Genomic DNA, 16,570 nt, shown 5'->3' on the forward strand with positions numbered 1-16,570 from the left:
AGTTGACGTTTTCGTAGAAGCGCAGGGCTAACTTCCGGGCCAGAAGGGTAACAACTGTCAAACTCGGGCTCCTCTCGCTCTTTTTCCGGGCATCTTTGATGTGCTAGTGGACACATTTCGTTGTGAACCCAAATAAAAATCGCTGTAAGTGTCGGTTTAAACAAAGCAATTTCATGGAAATGACACACAACCGATAGCCAAATAGTTGCCCCGTGTGATAATGATTCAATGGTTGTGAGACATAGTCGATTTTACTCGAGAAAAGTGCTAGTTGTGTTCTGACCGATGCGAATCGGTTTCCCGGTGGTTGATGTTGTCAGATGAGAGAGGTGGTAGAATGTTGATGACATGACACCAACGGAGCCGTGGCTCGGAAAGCCCGATACTGTGCTGCATGTGCTTTTGAGGACGAAATTGGCTCCAACATTGTTTTGTGTTGAATATGCATTGAATATTAATGAGCATGATGTATTTCTCTTTCGTTCCAAATAGATGGTGTTCGGTTCCAAGGTGATCAAAGCCGGCAACGGCGAACCCGATGCGTTCGAAACGCAAATCGGCCAGGCTATCCTGGAGCTGGAAATGAACTCGGATCTTAAACCGCAGCTGCGTGATCTGTACATCACCCGCGCCCGTGAGGTCGAGTTTAACAACAAGAAGGTAAGATACGCCTAGGGGTGGCAATGCAAACCACGCAGAACGCTCCCGCCGTAGATCCATGGTTATTTATTGCGATTGTGGTTATTTTTGTAGGCGATCATTATCTATGTGCCGGTGCCGAAACAGAAGGCCTTCCAGAAGGTTCAGACCCGGCTGGTGCGCGAATTGGAGAAGAAGTTCTCCGGCAAACACGTTGTGTTCATTGCGGAACGTCGTATTCTGCCCAAGCCAATGCGTGGTCGCCGCGATCCAAACAAGCAGAAGAGACCACGCTCCCGAACCCTTACCGCTGTGTACGATGCCATCCTGGAGGATCTGGTGTTCCCCGCGGAGGTTGTCGGCAAGCGTATCCGCGTGAAGCTCGACGGTTCCCAGCTGATCAAGGTGCACCTGGATAAGAACCAGCAGACCACCATCGAACACAAAGTGAGTATGCGAGTGAGCAGTGAGCATTTTGTTCTGCTGCAAGTGAAATACTTTGAAGAAGATACATTTAATCGAAATGATCGGACGATATGACTGAAGCATTTCGCGGTTCTCAGGGACAGTTATTTTGCACAGAACATTACATTGGTCATGTTTGTGTATGTTGTTTACTTGGTTTCAAACCACAACCAACTAATCTTTCACATTCTATGTTCTTCAGGTTGATACGTTTGCGTCGGTGTACAAGAAGCTGACTGGACGTGACGTTACGTTCGAATTCCCCGAGAACTACCTGTAAAATAAGAGGGCGTACTAGGATAGCCGAAGTCAGCAGCAGCAACACTTGGTTTTGGAGTGTTTATGCTACTACTTTACGTGGGAGATGAAGAAATCAGGGTGGATGCAGAAAAGCCGTAACGAAAATCCATCAATAAAAACGTACGGATAGGGAAAATTAATGCTACCAGCAAGTTGATTTACATCCGGATTGAGAAAAGGATAGAAATGTTGGAATTTCCACCTTGGAGACTAAGTTCCTTGTAACATTGGAGGCATATCTATACGGATCCTTCGTGGTAAGTACGAGGTATTAATATTTTCGCTGTGCAAAATACTTAACACTACCTCAGAAGGAGAGTTAAATCTTTTTGAAAAAGCGAAAACGGTTGTAGATTGTATTTTGTATTTACACGTTTTGTTTTCACAGCTGTGAATTAGTGATGGGTCATACGTTTCATTTCATGGCTCGACCCGGAGTCGGGTGCAGCAAAATCGGAATCGAGTCCGACCCGTGAGTGCAGCGGGTTCGGGCCGACCCGTAAGTATAGGTAGGTTCAGTAGATCCGACCCGAACTCGCTGCACCCACGGGTCGGAGTGGCTTATGGTAGCTTGCACCTACCGGAATCGTTGCACCTACTGAACCTACTTGTATTTGCGGGTCGACCCGAACGAGTTCGGGTCGCTTATGGATGGCTCCGACCCGGTTGGTTCGGGTCGACCCGCACCTTAACTACTGTGTGTACCCCATGTTGGGAAACCGGCCTAGTCGTATTGATTATTAAAAAAAAGGATAAGGATGCTTATTGTTTGTGAGCTATTTCTTTCTCCGTATCGTGAAAATGGGACCTCTTTTCGCGGTGTATTGGAATATTTTTAGGTTGCATTTCTTGAAATTTAAATCGTAGGGAGCTTGAACAAAAGAGAAAGTCAGTCTTCCACATATGGAGTACGGTTGCTGATTCTTCTTCATCATCCCAACTTATCCATATCATCTATCCTCCCTAGGAGTTTAGGTTGTCCCTCAACACAGATACTTGGAGAAATGTTTAACAGCTTTATAGCTTTATGAGGGAATATTGTTTGGATACTGAAAATAGTACAACTCCTGGATACTGTACTGGAAACATTAAATTGTGTGCCGTGTTGTTGATGAGGCAGATTATAGGTATATTAATGGTTTGCATGTATCATTTGATCTGGTACAATTGGTGAGTTTCTTGTAATGTGGAGTGTCGTTGGTACAGTTGCTGTTGGTTCTATTGCTTGTTGAAGATTTAATTTTGTTATTTCAATCAATTCGTTAATCGACAATCATATGTTAGACCATTTGACCTGAACTATAAGGAGCAGCAACACACATTTAATTGTCACGTTGACTACAAATTGCTGTCTCCTCTTTTGTGCTTGGACTGCTGTCCTCAAAGGTTAGTGCTGCATCAACGGTATGCAAATATTACATCAAACAAAATTGTTGGACACAATACAACAGGGGGATAACAATACAAATAAGAGGAAACAACATAACGTAGAATAAGTATTACGAAACTAAGAAGCAAACCGTTGCAGCGCGCAAAGTGGAAAAAAACAGATCTTTCAAACCGTTCAAAGGTTTCGTGCACTGCGGAAGGAAGAAATGTAGAGTTCTTTAACGGGGATTTTTTTTTTCATGAAGAACGGCCTAGCCGTATTGGTTACCCCTAACTTAAAAATAAAATAAAAACACCTTTCACCATCCAGCTGGGAGGCTTTTCTTCCGACGAGCCGTGAAAGGGCACCATATCTTGGGTGTGCTCGATTGTATTATTGCGTAGTATTAAGCCTTCCAAAGTTAGGATAGTGTTCGTAGGGAGAGTTTTATCGTGAGCCGGTACCAGATTGGAGATTCATTATGTTTTTGGACATTATAAAGATTCCGAGTCATTCAGCCGATAGATTGGATATATCGAACACCCTATACATAACTGTACCAACTAACAGCTACTACTTTATTACTACAAGCTACTTTACTGGTTGCCGATTTATGTAGATATTCATTCACATGCACAGTTTAATGATTCAAACGATTGGTGTTGATGTACATTCCTGGTTTGTTGTTTTGTTATAATTTCACTAGCCATTTGTTTTTTTTAAAAGCATGAGATAATTAACAGAGTAGAAAGGCGGAAAAACGGAACTGCGATCATTAGGCGATATGCATAACAAAAAAACGGATATGGATTTTAGCGCCATCTGTGTTAAAAAAATCGTGTTCAAAAAATCGAAAACGGAATAGAAGTTTCCCTTGGCTGTCAAAAACATCTGTTGTCGAAGAATTGTCAACAAACTGTAGAATCTTTTCGATCACTCGCCGTTTCGTAAACATCTGAAATACGTAAATACGTGGATGGTCTGTCCGCGTAAAACCCGTCTGTAGAATATTACTGCATACGAAAACTATTATATCGGCGCTAGACGCAGTGCTTCGAAAACAACACTTCTTTCTCTCTGTGTGAACATTTTGTCAGAAGCTGAAATGAACGAATTGCATATCGAACAATACGGTACCGTAATTATTTGTCCCTACAATAAAGCACACGTTATTCCGGCTGCACGTATACAACGCCATTTGTTCAAATGCCGACGCCAATACCCGAAAGCAAATATAGACATTTGCTGCTTCAATCGAGCGCATCATGTCCCGAAAGAGGATTTGCTGGAACATCAAAAAAACTGTCCCGACCGTGCCCTAATTGAAGTGTACCAGTACACGATGGACGACGGTACTTCCAATCTGGAGCTTCCGGAGGAGCCGAATCCGCAACATGAGTTTGCTGTGCAAAAGTACAAAGAGCAGGAAGAGAACTGGGATGACATGGATGCTCCACGCTACGATCCGGAAGAGTACTGCAGAAATAACCCCGTTGTCAGAAAGACAATGCATATGACGAAATCCGAGAAACGGAAATTCCGTGAGGAAGAACGCATTCGTATAGCTGCACTTAATAAAGCTTTGGAAACCTATGGCTCGACTTCGCAAGGAAGTTATAATTAAAACTGTATCATAAACATAACGGTACAAACACTTGTTTTTTTTATGAAAATGAAATAAAATCATTCAACGATGGATGAAATGTTATGTAAAATTCAAAAACACAAATTTTATTCCGGTATGATTATGATATGAAAGTATATAAATATCAGCGGTTTATATGTTCGTTTCATGAAATATATGTAGTACTTATTTTAGTTGAATTAATAAAAGATTCCAAATGCACCTTACTTCTTGTTTCATTATTCACGATTTGCGCTTATGTGTGCTTCCTCATTCCTATAGGCCCATACTGCCACTTTCCCTAACATATAACTTTCCTAAGAAATTTCTACACAGTCTCTCGTCCTGCTGTCTTAATTTGCAAATCAAGTGATGCTGCATAACAGATGAATTATAATCTGCTACGGTTGTCGTAGATAGAAGAATGATTGGACTGAATTAAATCGAACAGCCAATTTTGTTGAACTGCTAAAACACCTTTCTATGAATAGTTTTTGGATAATTTTGCAAAGTGAGTTTTTATGATTTCTGTAGCCACCGCATCCGCAGAAGGTCATACGATCATCTCTGCCGGTATTTTGCTATACATGGGAATCGAGCTGTACCGCAGAATGGACCAAAAGTTAACGTAAGCAAGAGCAGTATCTGTCTCGACGCTTCATACGCCCCACGAGTGCTGGACCGTGACCACATTGTACAGGTGCGCTACGATTGGTTGGGGTAGACCGGGCGGACTCGCATGTGTAATCGCCAGCACAATCCCGATCGAACTGCAGATGGATCATTTATTACATATGCTCAACCACCCCATCACGCGAGAGCAAATTGTTCAGAAGCTGCTCAGATCAATTCGGACAAAGAACTAGCCGTTAATAGGGTTGTGTTGTTGGTTAAAAGTTATTTAAAAACGAAAACAGAACTACTCACGAAGCAGACGGAATGCTAAAGAAAATGGTTTCAGCAAAAGAAAAAAATCCTCACTCAACCAAATACATTCGGACAATGTTGTAAGCATGGGATGTTACTTGCTTTGTTGCGGATGCAACGTTAGGTTTGAATATTTTGTTTAAAACTACAACTTATCGCCTGGGATCGTTGAGCTAGATCAAAATAAACAGATATTTAGAAAAGATCTTTTTCACGATACCAACGATAAGGATTGGTAAAACAAAATCTTGCGTGAAGGAAGTCTTACGAAGGATGTCTAACGAATGGAAACTTAAACAACCGACTCAAGTGATTCATACATAAACAGTTCATAAACTAGTTCATAAATCATCTGGAAGCAATAAAAATTAAAATTAATTTAGGACGAAGTACGATACAGCACTTAAATCGATCTCTGGCAATATGAAAATAGAAAAAATAGAATAAGACCAACGCGATTGAACCAACGAATACCATTATCGTGGCGTTGGCCTATACGCTCGAATATAAACAAACATTGTTAGTATACAAGCTAACGAAAAATATTTAATAAACTCAGATTTAATTCAAAATTAGAGGTAAATGTAGTCCTCGTAACTCAAAACCTCTATAATTTAAATAAATAAAATAAAGATTTAACTTCGATCATGAACGGAGGACGTCTCGACTTTCATTGGAATTTTTTTGACCTCTGCTTAGGATTTGCTATTGAATCTCACCCGAGTCTTCTGCCCTCATCATAGGTTCCCACTTACCGAGAACACTACCGGGAAAGTTAATGAACAATTTGGGACAATAACACTTTTTTCGGAAGGCCTCTCCTTCGTGTGGGCTAGCCTGGGTTTGCCCGCTAATATGCTAATATATTAGTGATTATCATCCTGACGATGCAGTGATCCAACGAGCGAACGTTATATTTGAGACATTTGGTATTTCCCATTTTCGGTCAGTATTAAAACAACTAATATAAATACAACTAATATAAATTCGTTACTACTATTAGGATTTAATTGAGAGAGTACATTTTTATAATTGAAAATGATTTAAATGATTTTAAAACGATGTTAATTAAAAGCGTCTAATTTACTCGATATGCGTGATATCACATAACAAAGAAAAATTGTACGTGGGCTTCGTTATAGGTTTGGTTATAGAATTTTATTATTCATTTTCTCATACTTTTTTTTAGCTTACATTTCTCGTAACATTCTTCGGCTGGCTGACAATACTAGACGAGAAACTTTGTCGAGAAGAACTGTGCTTAAACGTTTCTCACAGTATTAGACTAGGGCACTGCTCTATGGTGCACAGCAGCTGTATGTGGGGGTATTACTTTCTTTTTGTATCTCGTTCATTTACATATCCCCAAAACTTACTTCACCCGAATGCCGATCAAAATGGCCCTAAAGCTAATTAGTTTTGTTCCATAGAGTTTTGACATTTGCTGCGAACTGTTGTTAGTCCCTTTTTGTGTCTATTTCCGTACCAGCCGATGGATAACATACGCACAAAGGAAATGAGTACGTTCTCGTGCTGTACAGCTGCTTATTAACTTCGGTTTTACTGAAAAACCCGTTACTAACCGGTATTGATCCACACCTCTCATAGACAGCAATACCAACCAATCCTTCAAACACTTCTCCCACTGCGCACATTTTGTACTACGATACTTTGTGTTTTACAAGCATCACGGGATTTCCTGTTAATTTAAAACAAAAATAGGCAGGAAAAGCTTTGAATACACAAGCACATGTTCAGCAAATGTTTAACACTTTCTTCCCATACTTATGCTCTAATTTCTCTCTATTGAATCTCAATGTCATACACCCGATTTCGTCTGTTTCACAATTTCATCTTGCTTTATAATATAATACACATTTCTGAACTATTCCTGATACGATACATTTGCATGCTACAGCAATATAACAAGGAGCGTGTTAATCAAACAAACAAAAATCCTGTCCAATATAATGCAGCAAATGGTTATGGAACGCGATCGAAAACAATCGGTATGCAAATGTGATGCAAAAGCAAGTGCTGTACAGCGAACAAGCATTTTCGATCGCTCGACAATCAGGCCGGACAAGTTATCAACTTTTGTTGTTGTTGTTGTTGTTGTTGTCAATAGTGTGTCGTGGATTGGATTTCATTTAATGCTTTTTCCCCCCTGCGGAAATATATTGTTCAGCTATATTGCATGCATCCCGATTTAGAAACTTTTACAGTTTGTTTTAATGATATTCTCTTTGCTATGTGTAATTGTTCCTCCAAATTATTTGCCTATATTAGCGCTTTTCGGAGTTTGGAGTGCCCGGAGCAAAAGCAAAATTTCCGTTTCCCGCTCATTCCACACTCTGAAGCATGTGGGATGTTTTTATATTACGTACTGGTTGGTGGAGATAAATCATAGTCATTGTTATTTACATTACATCTTGCTGCTGTTGACTAGCACAGCAGAAAAACTGCTTTGTTTTTCTTTTGACTTAGGTAGCTACTTCTACCGTAAGATCGAACTTCGCTTCTCGCCTAACTACCGTGGACAGCGCTGTACGAACGATGGGTTTCCAGCAAAAGGGCTACAAAAGCATATCGATGCTTAATATTGCTGGTTTCCCTTTTGCTATACGTTTCGAAAACGTTTCGCTGTTATTTACAATACACTACACTGTTCAATTTGCACATAACACACAATTTTCGAACGTTGAATGATCGGTTGAATCTGTCTTGGTTCTGCTGGCTTTCAAATTTCAAACCATAATCTTCTACAAATTATAATTTTTTCATAACTTTTTTCCATTTGCGTGGTAATATAATTGAAAAAGCATCTTTTACCGCGGAATATTCATTACCAATGAAAGTTCTGGTACCTATTTTTCTGTTCGCATTCCCATTCAATGGGCGTCACGATTTCGATTTTTGCTTGAGACGAAGATTAACTTATCCGATTAATTTTATCCAAGGGAATTCTTAAAGCAAAATAAAAAAAATCACAAAAAATTTAATCAGTTTATCAGCGGGTATCCGAGAAAGAGGTAAGCATTGTCAACAGCACGTTGATCGCAGACATTTTTCACTACGGAGGCATTCAGGAGAGCTCATCAGTGGTATAGATGTAACCTTGTCCTTTCAGGATGTAAAGTCGCTTTTCGACAGCCTCTTTATCTACAAGTATTGCAAATGTAGAAGAGATTGTTTGAAAGTTGCCTTGGTAAAATTGCATTTAAACTTACAGTTCGAGAGCAATATCTTATCCTGCGGATGTTTGGATTTCTGCGCTAACCAGTGCAGTAAAATTTGAGCCGACTGGTACCGCGGGAAGCATTCTGAAGGTTTGTTGAATAGCTCATCCACGGCTGCCATTTGACACTGTTAATAGATAAAATTAGTTAAACGTTTTTTTTCCTAGCATAAAATAATCTTTCCTACCATCTGTAGAGCGAATTCGAAAATTATTTTATCAGCTGTAATATTGCTGGCATTAGCTCTCTGCAGCAAACCGGCACTGTTCAATTTTTTCGATTCAATCAACGTCGAACGATACTTGGCGTGCATGGTGGTCAATACTGCAATAACAGAGACGATAAGAACGTTTAAATATAGCTCATTAAGTGCACTGCTTTGGTGCTGTTTGTTGCCAATTCGTACCATTTTTCACACTGTTGGAAGGCTTCAGATTACCGGCCCGTATTTGCGCCGAGGCTAGATTCATTCCGGCAGACAGTAGATGGAGCGCTCGCACCAACAGTACCAAGCGTTCGGCACGCTTGCAATGTTCTGGCTGATGAGGTGGTACCGGTTGTGCGTCGGCTAGCATCATCGAGGACAACGGCGCACAGCGCGAATCGGCCACATCCAGTATACAGTCCGTCAGTGCAACGACAAAGTTAAGCTTGGCCAGCGTTTCGTTATGATCTCGCTAAACAAAAAATGCGTATAATATAGATACATTTGTCGACGAACACATTAGTTTATAAAACAACAAAAAACTTACATCCAGCAACGTTTCCGCGTGTAACTCAGGTGCATGGAAATTGATCGGATGATCATCGATGGTGTGATCGTCCAAATAGCTCTGTAGCCCACCGGCCGCGCCTAGCTCCGGCAGGGTGAAGGCTCGTGCTGTCAGTGGATGACCATGATGATAGTGTTGGTTGTTGTTCTCCATGCCGCCCATCAACGTGGTAGGACTACCCAGGGCGGGCAGTTTCGATAGTGCATTGTTCATCACCGGTGAGCTAGTGCCGGAACGACGCAACGGAGAGTGATGCGAGCCCGGACTTACGGTCCAGCAGCTTGGTGGCGGTGGTGTTTCCGATAACGAACCACCGGAAGTCGATCTTCGGCGGCCGCATGAAGGTGGTGTCCCGATGGCGAACTGTACAGCCGGAGGTGAAATCGATCTGATATCACAGTTACTGCCTCGATTCTCCGACCGTTTCATATTGATAGGCTCCGACCGAGGTATGGAATTGTTCTACAATAAAAGGCAAAAAATATATAAAAGCTCGATAAGTGTGGTGTGTTTTTTTGGTCCAATTTTCAGTTACCTTTGGAGGTGTTTGCGCCTGAGGACGAGACGCTTTTCTAGCAGCCGTAGGGACGGGTTTCGGTTCTGAGATCGGTAACGTGCTGGGTCGAGGTGGACTCGCCTGAGCTTGGGACATCGGTTGAGGCACTCGAGTTGGTTTGCTGGAAGAGCAATATGACAGTCAAAGTACATATGCGAAATTAATGGCACTCGAATACGGTTGGTTGAGATTTCCATTGCTATTACCTCTTGTCATAGCTACCACCATGGCCGGGATCGACCGGAATATTGTTCGGAACTAGGACAAAATCATCCGACTCTTCGGGACTACTGTTGTTGGATGTATTGTTTGCACTAATCGTTGCCACACTGTCATCAATTTCAGCAATCGGCACTAAAGAGAATGAAGCAAAAAAAAACCATACGAGACATTAGCACACACCTGTATATACACTTTTCCAGCATTTTCTAGCTCACTGAAGTTTAAATAAAACACCAAACCAACGACCTTTTCTTTATAGAGCAGATTAATATTTACTTCAAGTAAATAAAATACCTGATCGTCGAATGGTGACCAAGCTACTGTCAACGGGTCGAATTACTGAAAATTTACAACTACCACTGAATGGGGACAAATGTTTTTCTCGCTCATCAAAACCATCAAATAAAACCACGAATATTGATGGGGAATACAAATTCTGACCACACAAACCAATGCACTTCAACAAATGCATCACGGTATGTGCAGCACTTGCAATAGTGAAGTGCAATGGCTATTTTTGAACATGAGTCGGTTGGCTTCTGTTCTAGCTATTTGTCCAATGTATGTACAATACTAAGAAGCGATTGCGGTGGACTGAGAGACGCGACGAGAAGTAAGTTAATTCATTCATTAAATTTTAATAAGGCAAGATAATCAATGAGACAATGTTTCGTCTTTTGTGTGTTATTTTTGGGAGAAAACATTACACGTTTTAGGGACATATTTGTAGACACAAAGTTTTTGGGCAATTGGGAACTATTCGTTTCCCTGTTGCATCTTACACTTACCGTTATTATTTTCGACCGTCTGCTTCTTTGCCAGCTCTTGCAAATGGTGTTGTTTCTGCTGTTGCATTTGCTGCTGCTTTTGCTGCTGAGCATGGTGCTGATGGTCGTGATGTGGTGCCGCCTGCTGGCTGGGTTGATGTTGCTGCGGATGATGGTGATGATGGTGGTGAAGCTTCTGCTGGTGTTGTTGGACTGTAATTGGTGCCGTTTTCTGATGTGGACTGCTGACTTTACCCGTCGCTCCGAAAGGAGCCATGTTCGATCCAGGTATTTGAGTGGGATCTGTAATAGGGTGAGACGAAGATACTCAGAATGACTTATATCCTGTGCTTAACACTTGTTTCCTACTAACCATTTTGACCTTGCGGTGTTTCGGCACGCTGCAGGAAGGAGTGATTGAAAAAGGTGTCAAAGTTCATGCGCTCCTTTGCATTGCGCCGCAGCAGCCCCATGAGTAAGTCTGTCAGCTCCTTGGAAGTACCAGATGGAATTCTGGAAAAAAAGAAGTAATAATAAAATAGTACATTTCAATTGCGGACTACATGAAGTAACGGTGATACCACTGCGGACATACTTTGGGGCCAGATTTCCGTTCCTTTCGTAGAACATTTTCAACTCCTGGGGCGTGTGGGCTTGGAATGGTGCTTTCCCGGTGAGACACTGGAACACGATGGTGCCCAGCGACCAGAGATCTGCTTTGGCATCGTACTGCAGCGACATGATCACTTCAGGAGCCTGATACCCAAAGGGGGGGTTGTATAATGTAATTAGTTTTTGCGTTGTTTTCCTATAAAAAAAATCAACTACCCCGAGACTTACCATATACATTGGAGAACCGCACAGGGTTGCTGCCATATTTCCATCCTGTAGAAACCGGGCGAACCCAAAGTCGGCTGAAAATGACCGTAGATACAGTAGTTAAGTAAAATCCGTTTTATTCACTTGTAGCGTGTAAACACCGTACCTATCTTGAGCGTAATCTTCGATGGTAAGGGTAAACCTTTTCCACAGCTATGAGAAAGAAGAATATTCTGTGGTTTTAAATCTCGATGCACCACGTCAGCTTGGTACAGGGCCTTCATAGCGTTTGCTGAAAGAAAATGAAAAACCTTCAAGTTAGTGCAGGAACATATCCGAGGAACACACACGTCCTTCTGTATCCTTTTTCAATGCAATGTAGCCGGTGATGTAGAAAATCATTTAAGCAGTTTTAACATGATTATTTTTTAAACCCTCGAATGGAATACGAACCGTCTGGAGATCGTTATATTTTAATGTCCCTACCATAAAGAGCATTAAGTGGTTTCTAACGATGTATTTACACCTGTGAACGTGCTTCATAAAATGGTGTGGCAGGATAACGGAGAGTGTAGGCAACTTTAAATACAATGCAGCATACCCTGGTTTATAGTTAGGTCTATCCTTTTAAGGGACGTGATTTACCCCTACTATCACTTACCCAGTTGACCGAGGAACAATCGAATGGTGTCTTCACTTAGTGTTCCTTTTACCGCTAGATAGTCAGCCAGATCGCCTCCATTACAATACTGAACAAATGAGAAGAACATAGGGAAGATTTTTAGTCTTATGAAGAAATTGGATTTTTTTTTTAAATACCAGAATATATTTAAGATAATTTTATTTAAAACAAAAGGAAAATAACATCGTACACGTTTCTGCGATATCGTCTGTATTTAACTTTTTTTCTTATCAAACTTATCGGATTGAGAATAACCATCTAACTGACAAATGCTTAATTGCTATTTTTCTGCTGTTTTATCCCATTTTTAGGTGTATTTATTTTGCACAACTTAAGCAAATGTGCAAATTTGGATTGTTTTTAGGACATTATTTATTACAATTACTATTAGCAGAGGTGTTGTAAAACAAATTATAATCGTCCAAAAATGTCCGAAACTGACCATAACGTACACGCTTTAATATATTCCTGCGTATTAACTGCACTAACGACGCTAATTTGTCTCGTCCATGGACTATTCAACGCAGATCCGACGCTACCGCCCAACGAGGGAACGAATTATTTCCTCCAACCCTCGGAGAAAGTGAGACCAAAATGAGACTTTAGACGATTACGATCATCGGTCGGATGGTAAGGATACAAACCGTTTTACCCTTCATTGAAAGACCCACTATATCACTGTACACTACCATTTTCACACCACCATTGCAACCCCTAAAGAGTCATTCACTGTTGAAGGGATCTGCAATATCTCGCTCATATCCTTCCGAACACCAATTGATTTCCTCTCCAACGGATGGTTGGAGGATCTCCAACGTGCGGGATGGTTTGAAACATATTTTTGCCCCCGTCGAGTTCTGCTCGCTTTGTGCTTGCTGTACAATGGACGCTAGCCCTTCCGTTCCCAACGTGCATGACGGGGTTTATGAAGTGCATCGGTCCAACTTCCGGTCTCAACTAAAGACAGATTGTCCTTATCCCGGGTAAATTCGAGGGCTGGCTAGTAGCATTTGTCCCTTACCTTTGTACCGAAATTATGTCCAACACACCAGCACACAGATCTCTCCGGGCCGGCTTTAGGCATGGTCTAATTAAACAAACATCTGTCAGGGATTGACAACGGGGAACGGCCGTTCACAGGGGGAGAAGTGGATATTTGTTTCCAGCTTCGTTCGAAGGTTGTGTCATTCGATGCCTAACCAGCCTAAATAGGAGGAGTTAGTACAGGATTCCAATCGTTCGCCATTACCGTTAGCGGCGACTCCTGTGAAACGACATAACAAGCGAACCGAAGGTGTCGGCGCTGGTGTCTGAGACTATCGATTGAAAAATGTATGAACAACGGACTGGCAAAAATCATAACTCGCTGGTTCTCCAAATGATGCACGCTACATGCGGGACATGTCAGACAATTGGTCGCAGTTTTGCCGATCGTCCCGATGAAGGGGACTGAAGGATGAAGTGGGCAGAGAGCAGAGAAATACACCCGTTCGTACATGCTACTCCTTCCGCTCGGTATACTTTTGTCCTTTTGGGAATTGATGGTGCTAATGATAAATATTGGAAAAGGTTGCCACTGTTCACATATCGGTGGCAATTATGACTTTTTGCTCTTGATTGAAACAGACTGCTACGTGGAAGTGGTTGATGGGTTGATCGTATCGTATCAAATAGTCCATATGAGGAGTTGGGAGTTGGAAATTGGAGTGGAAAATATAAAGTTACGCTTGAGATAATACTTAATCGACAGAGTAATTCTTGACAATGTAATACATATTTTTATAATCCATTTTAAAATATTACTGAAAATACTTCTGAATCATCTTTTCCCTCAAGTGAAACATTAGGTACTTAATTATAATTTAATGAAAGATTTTTGTTTGTTTATCGTACCCTGCGATTAAATGGAGCATGTAAAAAAAACAGTTCCACATTTCGATTCCACATGATTTCCCTCCACCAAAAAACCAACCCACGTAGAAATCTTTTGCTGATAGTAAAATAATGACTTATGACCGTGGAAAATGGCGCGTGTTTTGAAAATCCCCATCCAACAGGATGCGCCATTCAAGCGTCAAAGCGGAGAAACATTTACGGTAGAGTTCAAATGTCGTACTGTCGTAGAGAACACAAGCATTACTTTTTTGCTGACTGCCTTCCATCATAATGGGACAACGAACGAAATGGACAAAGAGAGAGAGTGAACATTCAAACGATTCGTCCTCAAAAGGGATCACCCTTTTTTGTGCTAAAATACGCACCACCAATTCAGTGGCTGGGAGTTCTGGTTTCAAATGCATTCTACACACATTTGACAACTCTTGAAATGATGAACAATTGGAAAGGAATGTTCACTCCACTCCGCAGCAGGACACCATGAACGTTAGGAAGTAGTGATGGGACATACGATTCATTTCATGGCTCGACCCGGAGTCGGGTGCAACAAAATCGGAATCGATTCCGACCCGTGGGTGCAGCGGGTTCGGGCCGACCCGTAAACATAGGTAGGTTCAGTAGTTCCGACCCGAACTCGCTGCACCCACGGGTCGGAGTCGCTTATGGCAGCTTGCACCTACTGGAATCGTTGCACCTACTGGACCTACTTGTATCTATGGGTCGACCCGAACGGGTTCGGGTCGCTTATGGATGGCTCCGACCCGGTAGGTTCGGGTCGACCCGCACATCACTATTAGGAAGCCCCCACCCTCCCCGTAATGTCGTAATGTGGAAGAATGAAACGAACCATTATGGTACAATTCTTACCAGTTCTCAGTACATTTTTTTCCGTTCTTTTAAAAGCAACTCACCACCACGCCGGGCAAGTTCAGGGTCAGATTGGGTTACGAGGCATCACATTAAAACTAATTGAAACGATCACCCGAACTCATTAGCGAAAAGCGGTGTGGGTTGTTGAACCATTTTGATGACGGTTACATACAGGAGGACACCCTGCAGACACTACACCCAACGCGCACAAGAGAACTTGCCGGTCATGTTGGAATTGGCATAGGGGAAGAATATGATGGTGATTTCTACTGCGGGGACTCCTCTTCACCTATAAAGCGTGGATATGGTGGTGACAATTCTTTTTTCTTTATTTTATGTATTCTCGACAACGCTCTTTTTGGGTCCCTTGAGATTTCCGTTAGGTCGTGTGGCTCTCTCAACTACTTCCTGTATGACTGTGTAGTTGACACCTAGTGTCAAATTCTATCGATTTGGGAGTTTCTTATTCATTGAGTTCATTGAGTCCTATTGTTTTATGCTAACTTATTTATTTACATTTAAAATACATAAGAAGAACGTTTTTGTTATATTTTAAAAGCAATATCTAATTTGTAAGCTATTTTGACACCCTTGTCTAAATGTAGCACTAAAACTACCATGTAAAACACATTCAGAAGTGGTTGAATTTTGAAGATAAAACTTTGCTACCAATACCTAACCGAAACGGAACTCTCTTATATCCAACGAGGTGGAAGAAACAAAAATAACTCATCCGTACCTTTTTCTGCCAAAGTTTTATATTTTGCATTCAGTTTAAAGTTTTTCATTCACAATTGATTCGAGCTTGTACGAGTTGTAGTTGGAGCACAAGAATCATAAATCGTGTGCAAATCTAAAGATGCTAATAATTCACCACCACGAGACGAGTTAGACGAGTTCTTCCACGGATACACTCCTCGTTTCGGTTTAGATAACTAAATACACATTGATCCTATAAATATCCTTTAGCTAGCGAAAAGAGTTTTAATCTGTTTACCATTAAATCGAAAGATTGAAATAATTGTTAACTTAATGGTACAAATTTAATTAAGTTAAAATGCCGATACTACCTTCTTTTATAGTGCAATTAAGAAAGTTTATTATACTAGTTATGACATCTCGTTTGAACATTTGTTTCCCGTTACGTTTAAGGGTTAAACAACCGAGTGAATCACAAAACCTAGAATAAAAACCAGACTTAACGACACCCATCCCCCCATCCCACCTACCTATTTCCGGAATCTAGCAGAAAGGCAAACAAACAACGATCCCTCCTCACGGTGTTATTCCTGTGACCATTGTTTTCATGCCGAACATAGTTTCCATAAACTAAACTTGTTTAAGACGTCAAGGCCAAGAAGGAACAGTACCAAAGGGCTGGGAAGGGTCTGTCTCATGGATATCCTTCCGTATATCCTGGTT

At 41.3% G+C, this 16,570-nt stretch overlaps 3 protein-coding genes across 3 annotated transcripts in view; 2 read left to right on the forward strand and 1 right to left on the reverse strand.

The window, feature by feature from the left end:
• The first annotated feature begins 11 nt into the window (after positions 1 to 11).
• LOC125767243 (40S ribosomal protein S7) lies at positions 12 to 1,544 on the forward strand. The gene is made up of 4 exons (XM_049433611.1): positions 12 to 144; positions 493 to 660; positions 754 to 1,086; positions 1,307 to 1,544. Exons 2-4 carry the CDS (start codon positions 493 to 495, stop codon positions 1,382 to 1,384), a joined length of 579 nt encoding a protein of 192 aa, XP_049289568.1. The 5' UTR covers positions 12 to 144; the 3' UTR covers positions 1,385 to 1,544.
• A 2,121-nt stretch (positions 1,545 to 3,665) lies between these two features.
• Positions 3,666 to 4,623, forward strand: LOC125767246 (gametocyte-specific factor 1 homolog). Its single transcript, XM_049433615.1, has one exon. The coding sequence runs from the start codon at positions 3,879 to 3,881 to the stop codon at positions 4,395 to 4,397; it is 519 nt and encodes a 172-aa protein (XP_049289572.1). The 5' UTR covers positions 3,666 to 3,878; the 3' UTR covers positions 4,398 to 4,623.
• A 1,837-nt stretch (positions 4,624 to 6,460) lies between these two features.
• LOC125767202 (serine/threonine-protein kinase ULK2) overlaps positions 6,461 to 16,570 on the reverse strand; it is a 31,677-nt gene continuing 21,567 nt past the window's right edge. The window contains exons 3-15 of the mRNA XM_049433543.1: positions 12,362 to 12,449; positions 11,867 to 11,992; positions 11,722 to 11,795; positions 11,477 to 11,637; positions 11,255 to 11,394; positions 10,903 to 11,184; positions 10,099 to 10,246; positions 9,872 to 10,013; positions 9,316 to 9,798; positions 8,970 to 9,240; positions 8,751 to 8,887; positions 8,555 to 8,690; positions 6,461 to 8,486 (exon numbers count right to left, since the gene is read on the reverse strand). Of these exons, the coding sequence (XP_049289500.1) occupies positions 8,410 to 8,486; positions 8,555 to 8,690; positions 8,751 to 8,887; positions 8,970 to 9,240; positions 9,316 to 9,798; positions 9,872 to 10,013; positions 10,099 to 10,246; positions 10,903 to 11,184; positions 11,255 to 11,394; positions 11,477 to 11,637; positions 11,722 to 11,795; positions 11,867 to 11,992; positions 12,362 to 12,449 (2,265 nt within the window). The 3' untranslated portion in view covers positions 6,461 to 8,409. The remainder of the gene's footprint in view (positions 8,487 to 8,554; positions 8,691 to 8,750; positions 8,888 to 8,969; positions 9,241 to 9,315; positions 9,799 to 9,871; positions 10,014 to 10,098; positions 10,247 to 10,902; positions 11,185 to 11,254; positions 11,395 to 11,476; positions 11,638 to 11,721; positions 11,796 to 11,866; positions 11,993 to 12,361; positions 12,450 to 16,570) is intronic.

The sequence above is a fragment of the Anopheles funestus genome, chromosome 3RL (genome assembly GCF_943734845.2).
Source record: "Anopheles funestus chromosome 3RL, idAnoFuneDA-416_04, whole genome shotgun sequence".
NCBI classification, from domain to species: Eukaryota; Metazoa; Arthropoda; class Insecta; order Diptera; family Culicidae; genus Anopheles; species Anopheles funestus.

Excerpts from the sequence above, each read along its gene's own strand:
- LOC125767243 (XM_049433611.1), top strand. The coding sequence starts at position 493 with ATGGTGTTCGGTTCCAAGGTGATCAAAGCCGGCAACGGCGAACCCGAT. Across the intron at positions 661-753 it reads TCGAGTTTAACAACAAGAAG|GCGATCATTATCTATGTGCC; the intron begins GTAAGATACGCC and ends TTATTTTTGTAG. Across the intron at positions 1,087-1,306 it reads AGACCACCATCGAACACAAA|GTTGATACGTTTGCGTCGGT; the intron begins GTGAGTATGCGA and ends TATGTTCTTCAG.
- LOC125767246 (XM_049433615.1), top strand. The coding sequence starts at position 3,879 with ATGAACGAATTGCATATCGAACAATACGGTACCGTAATTATTTGTCCC.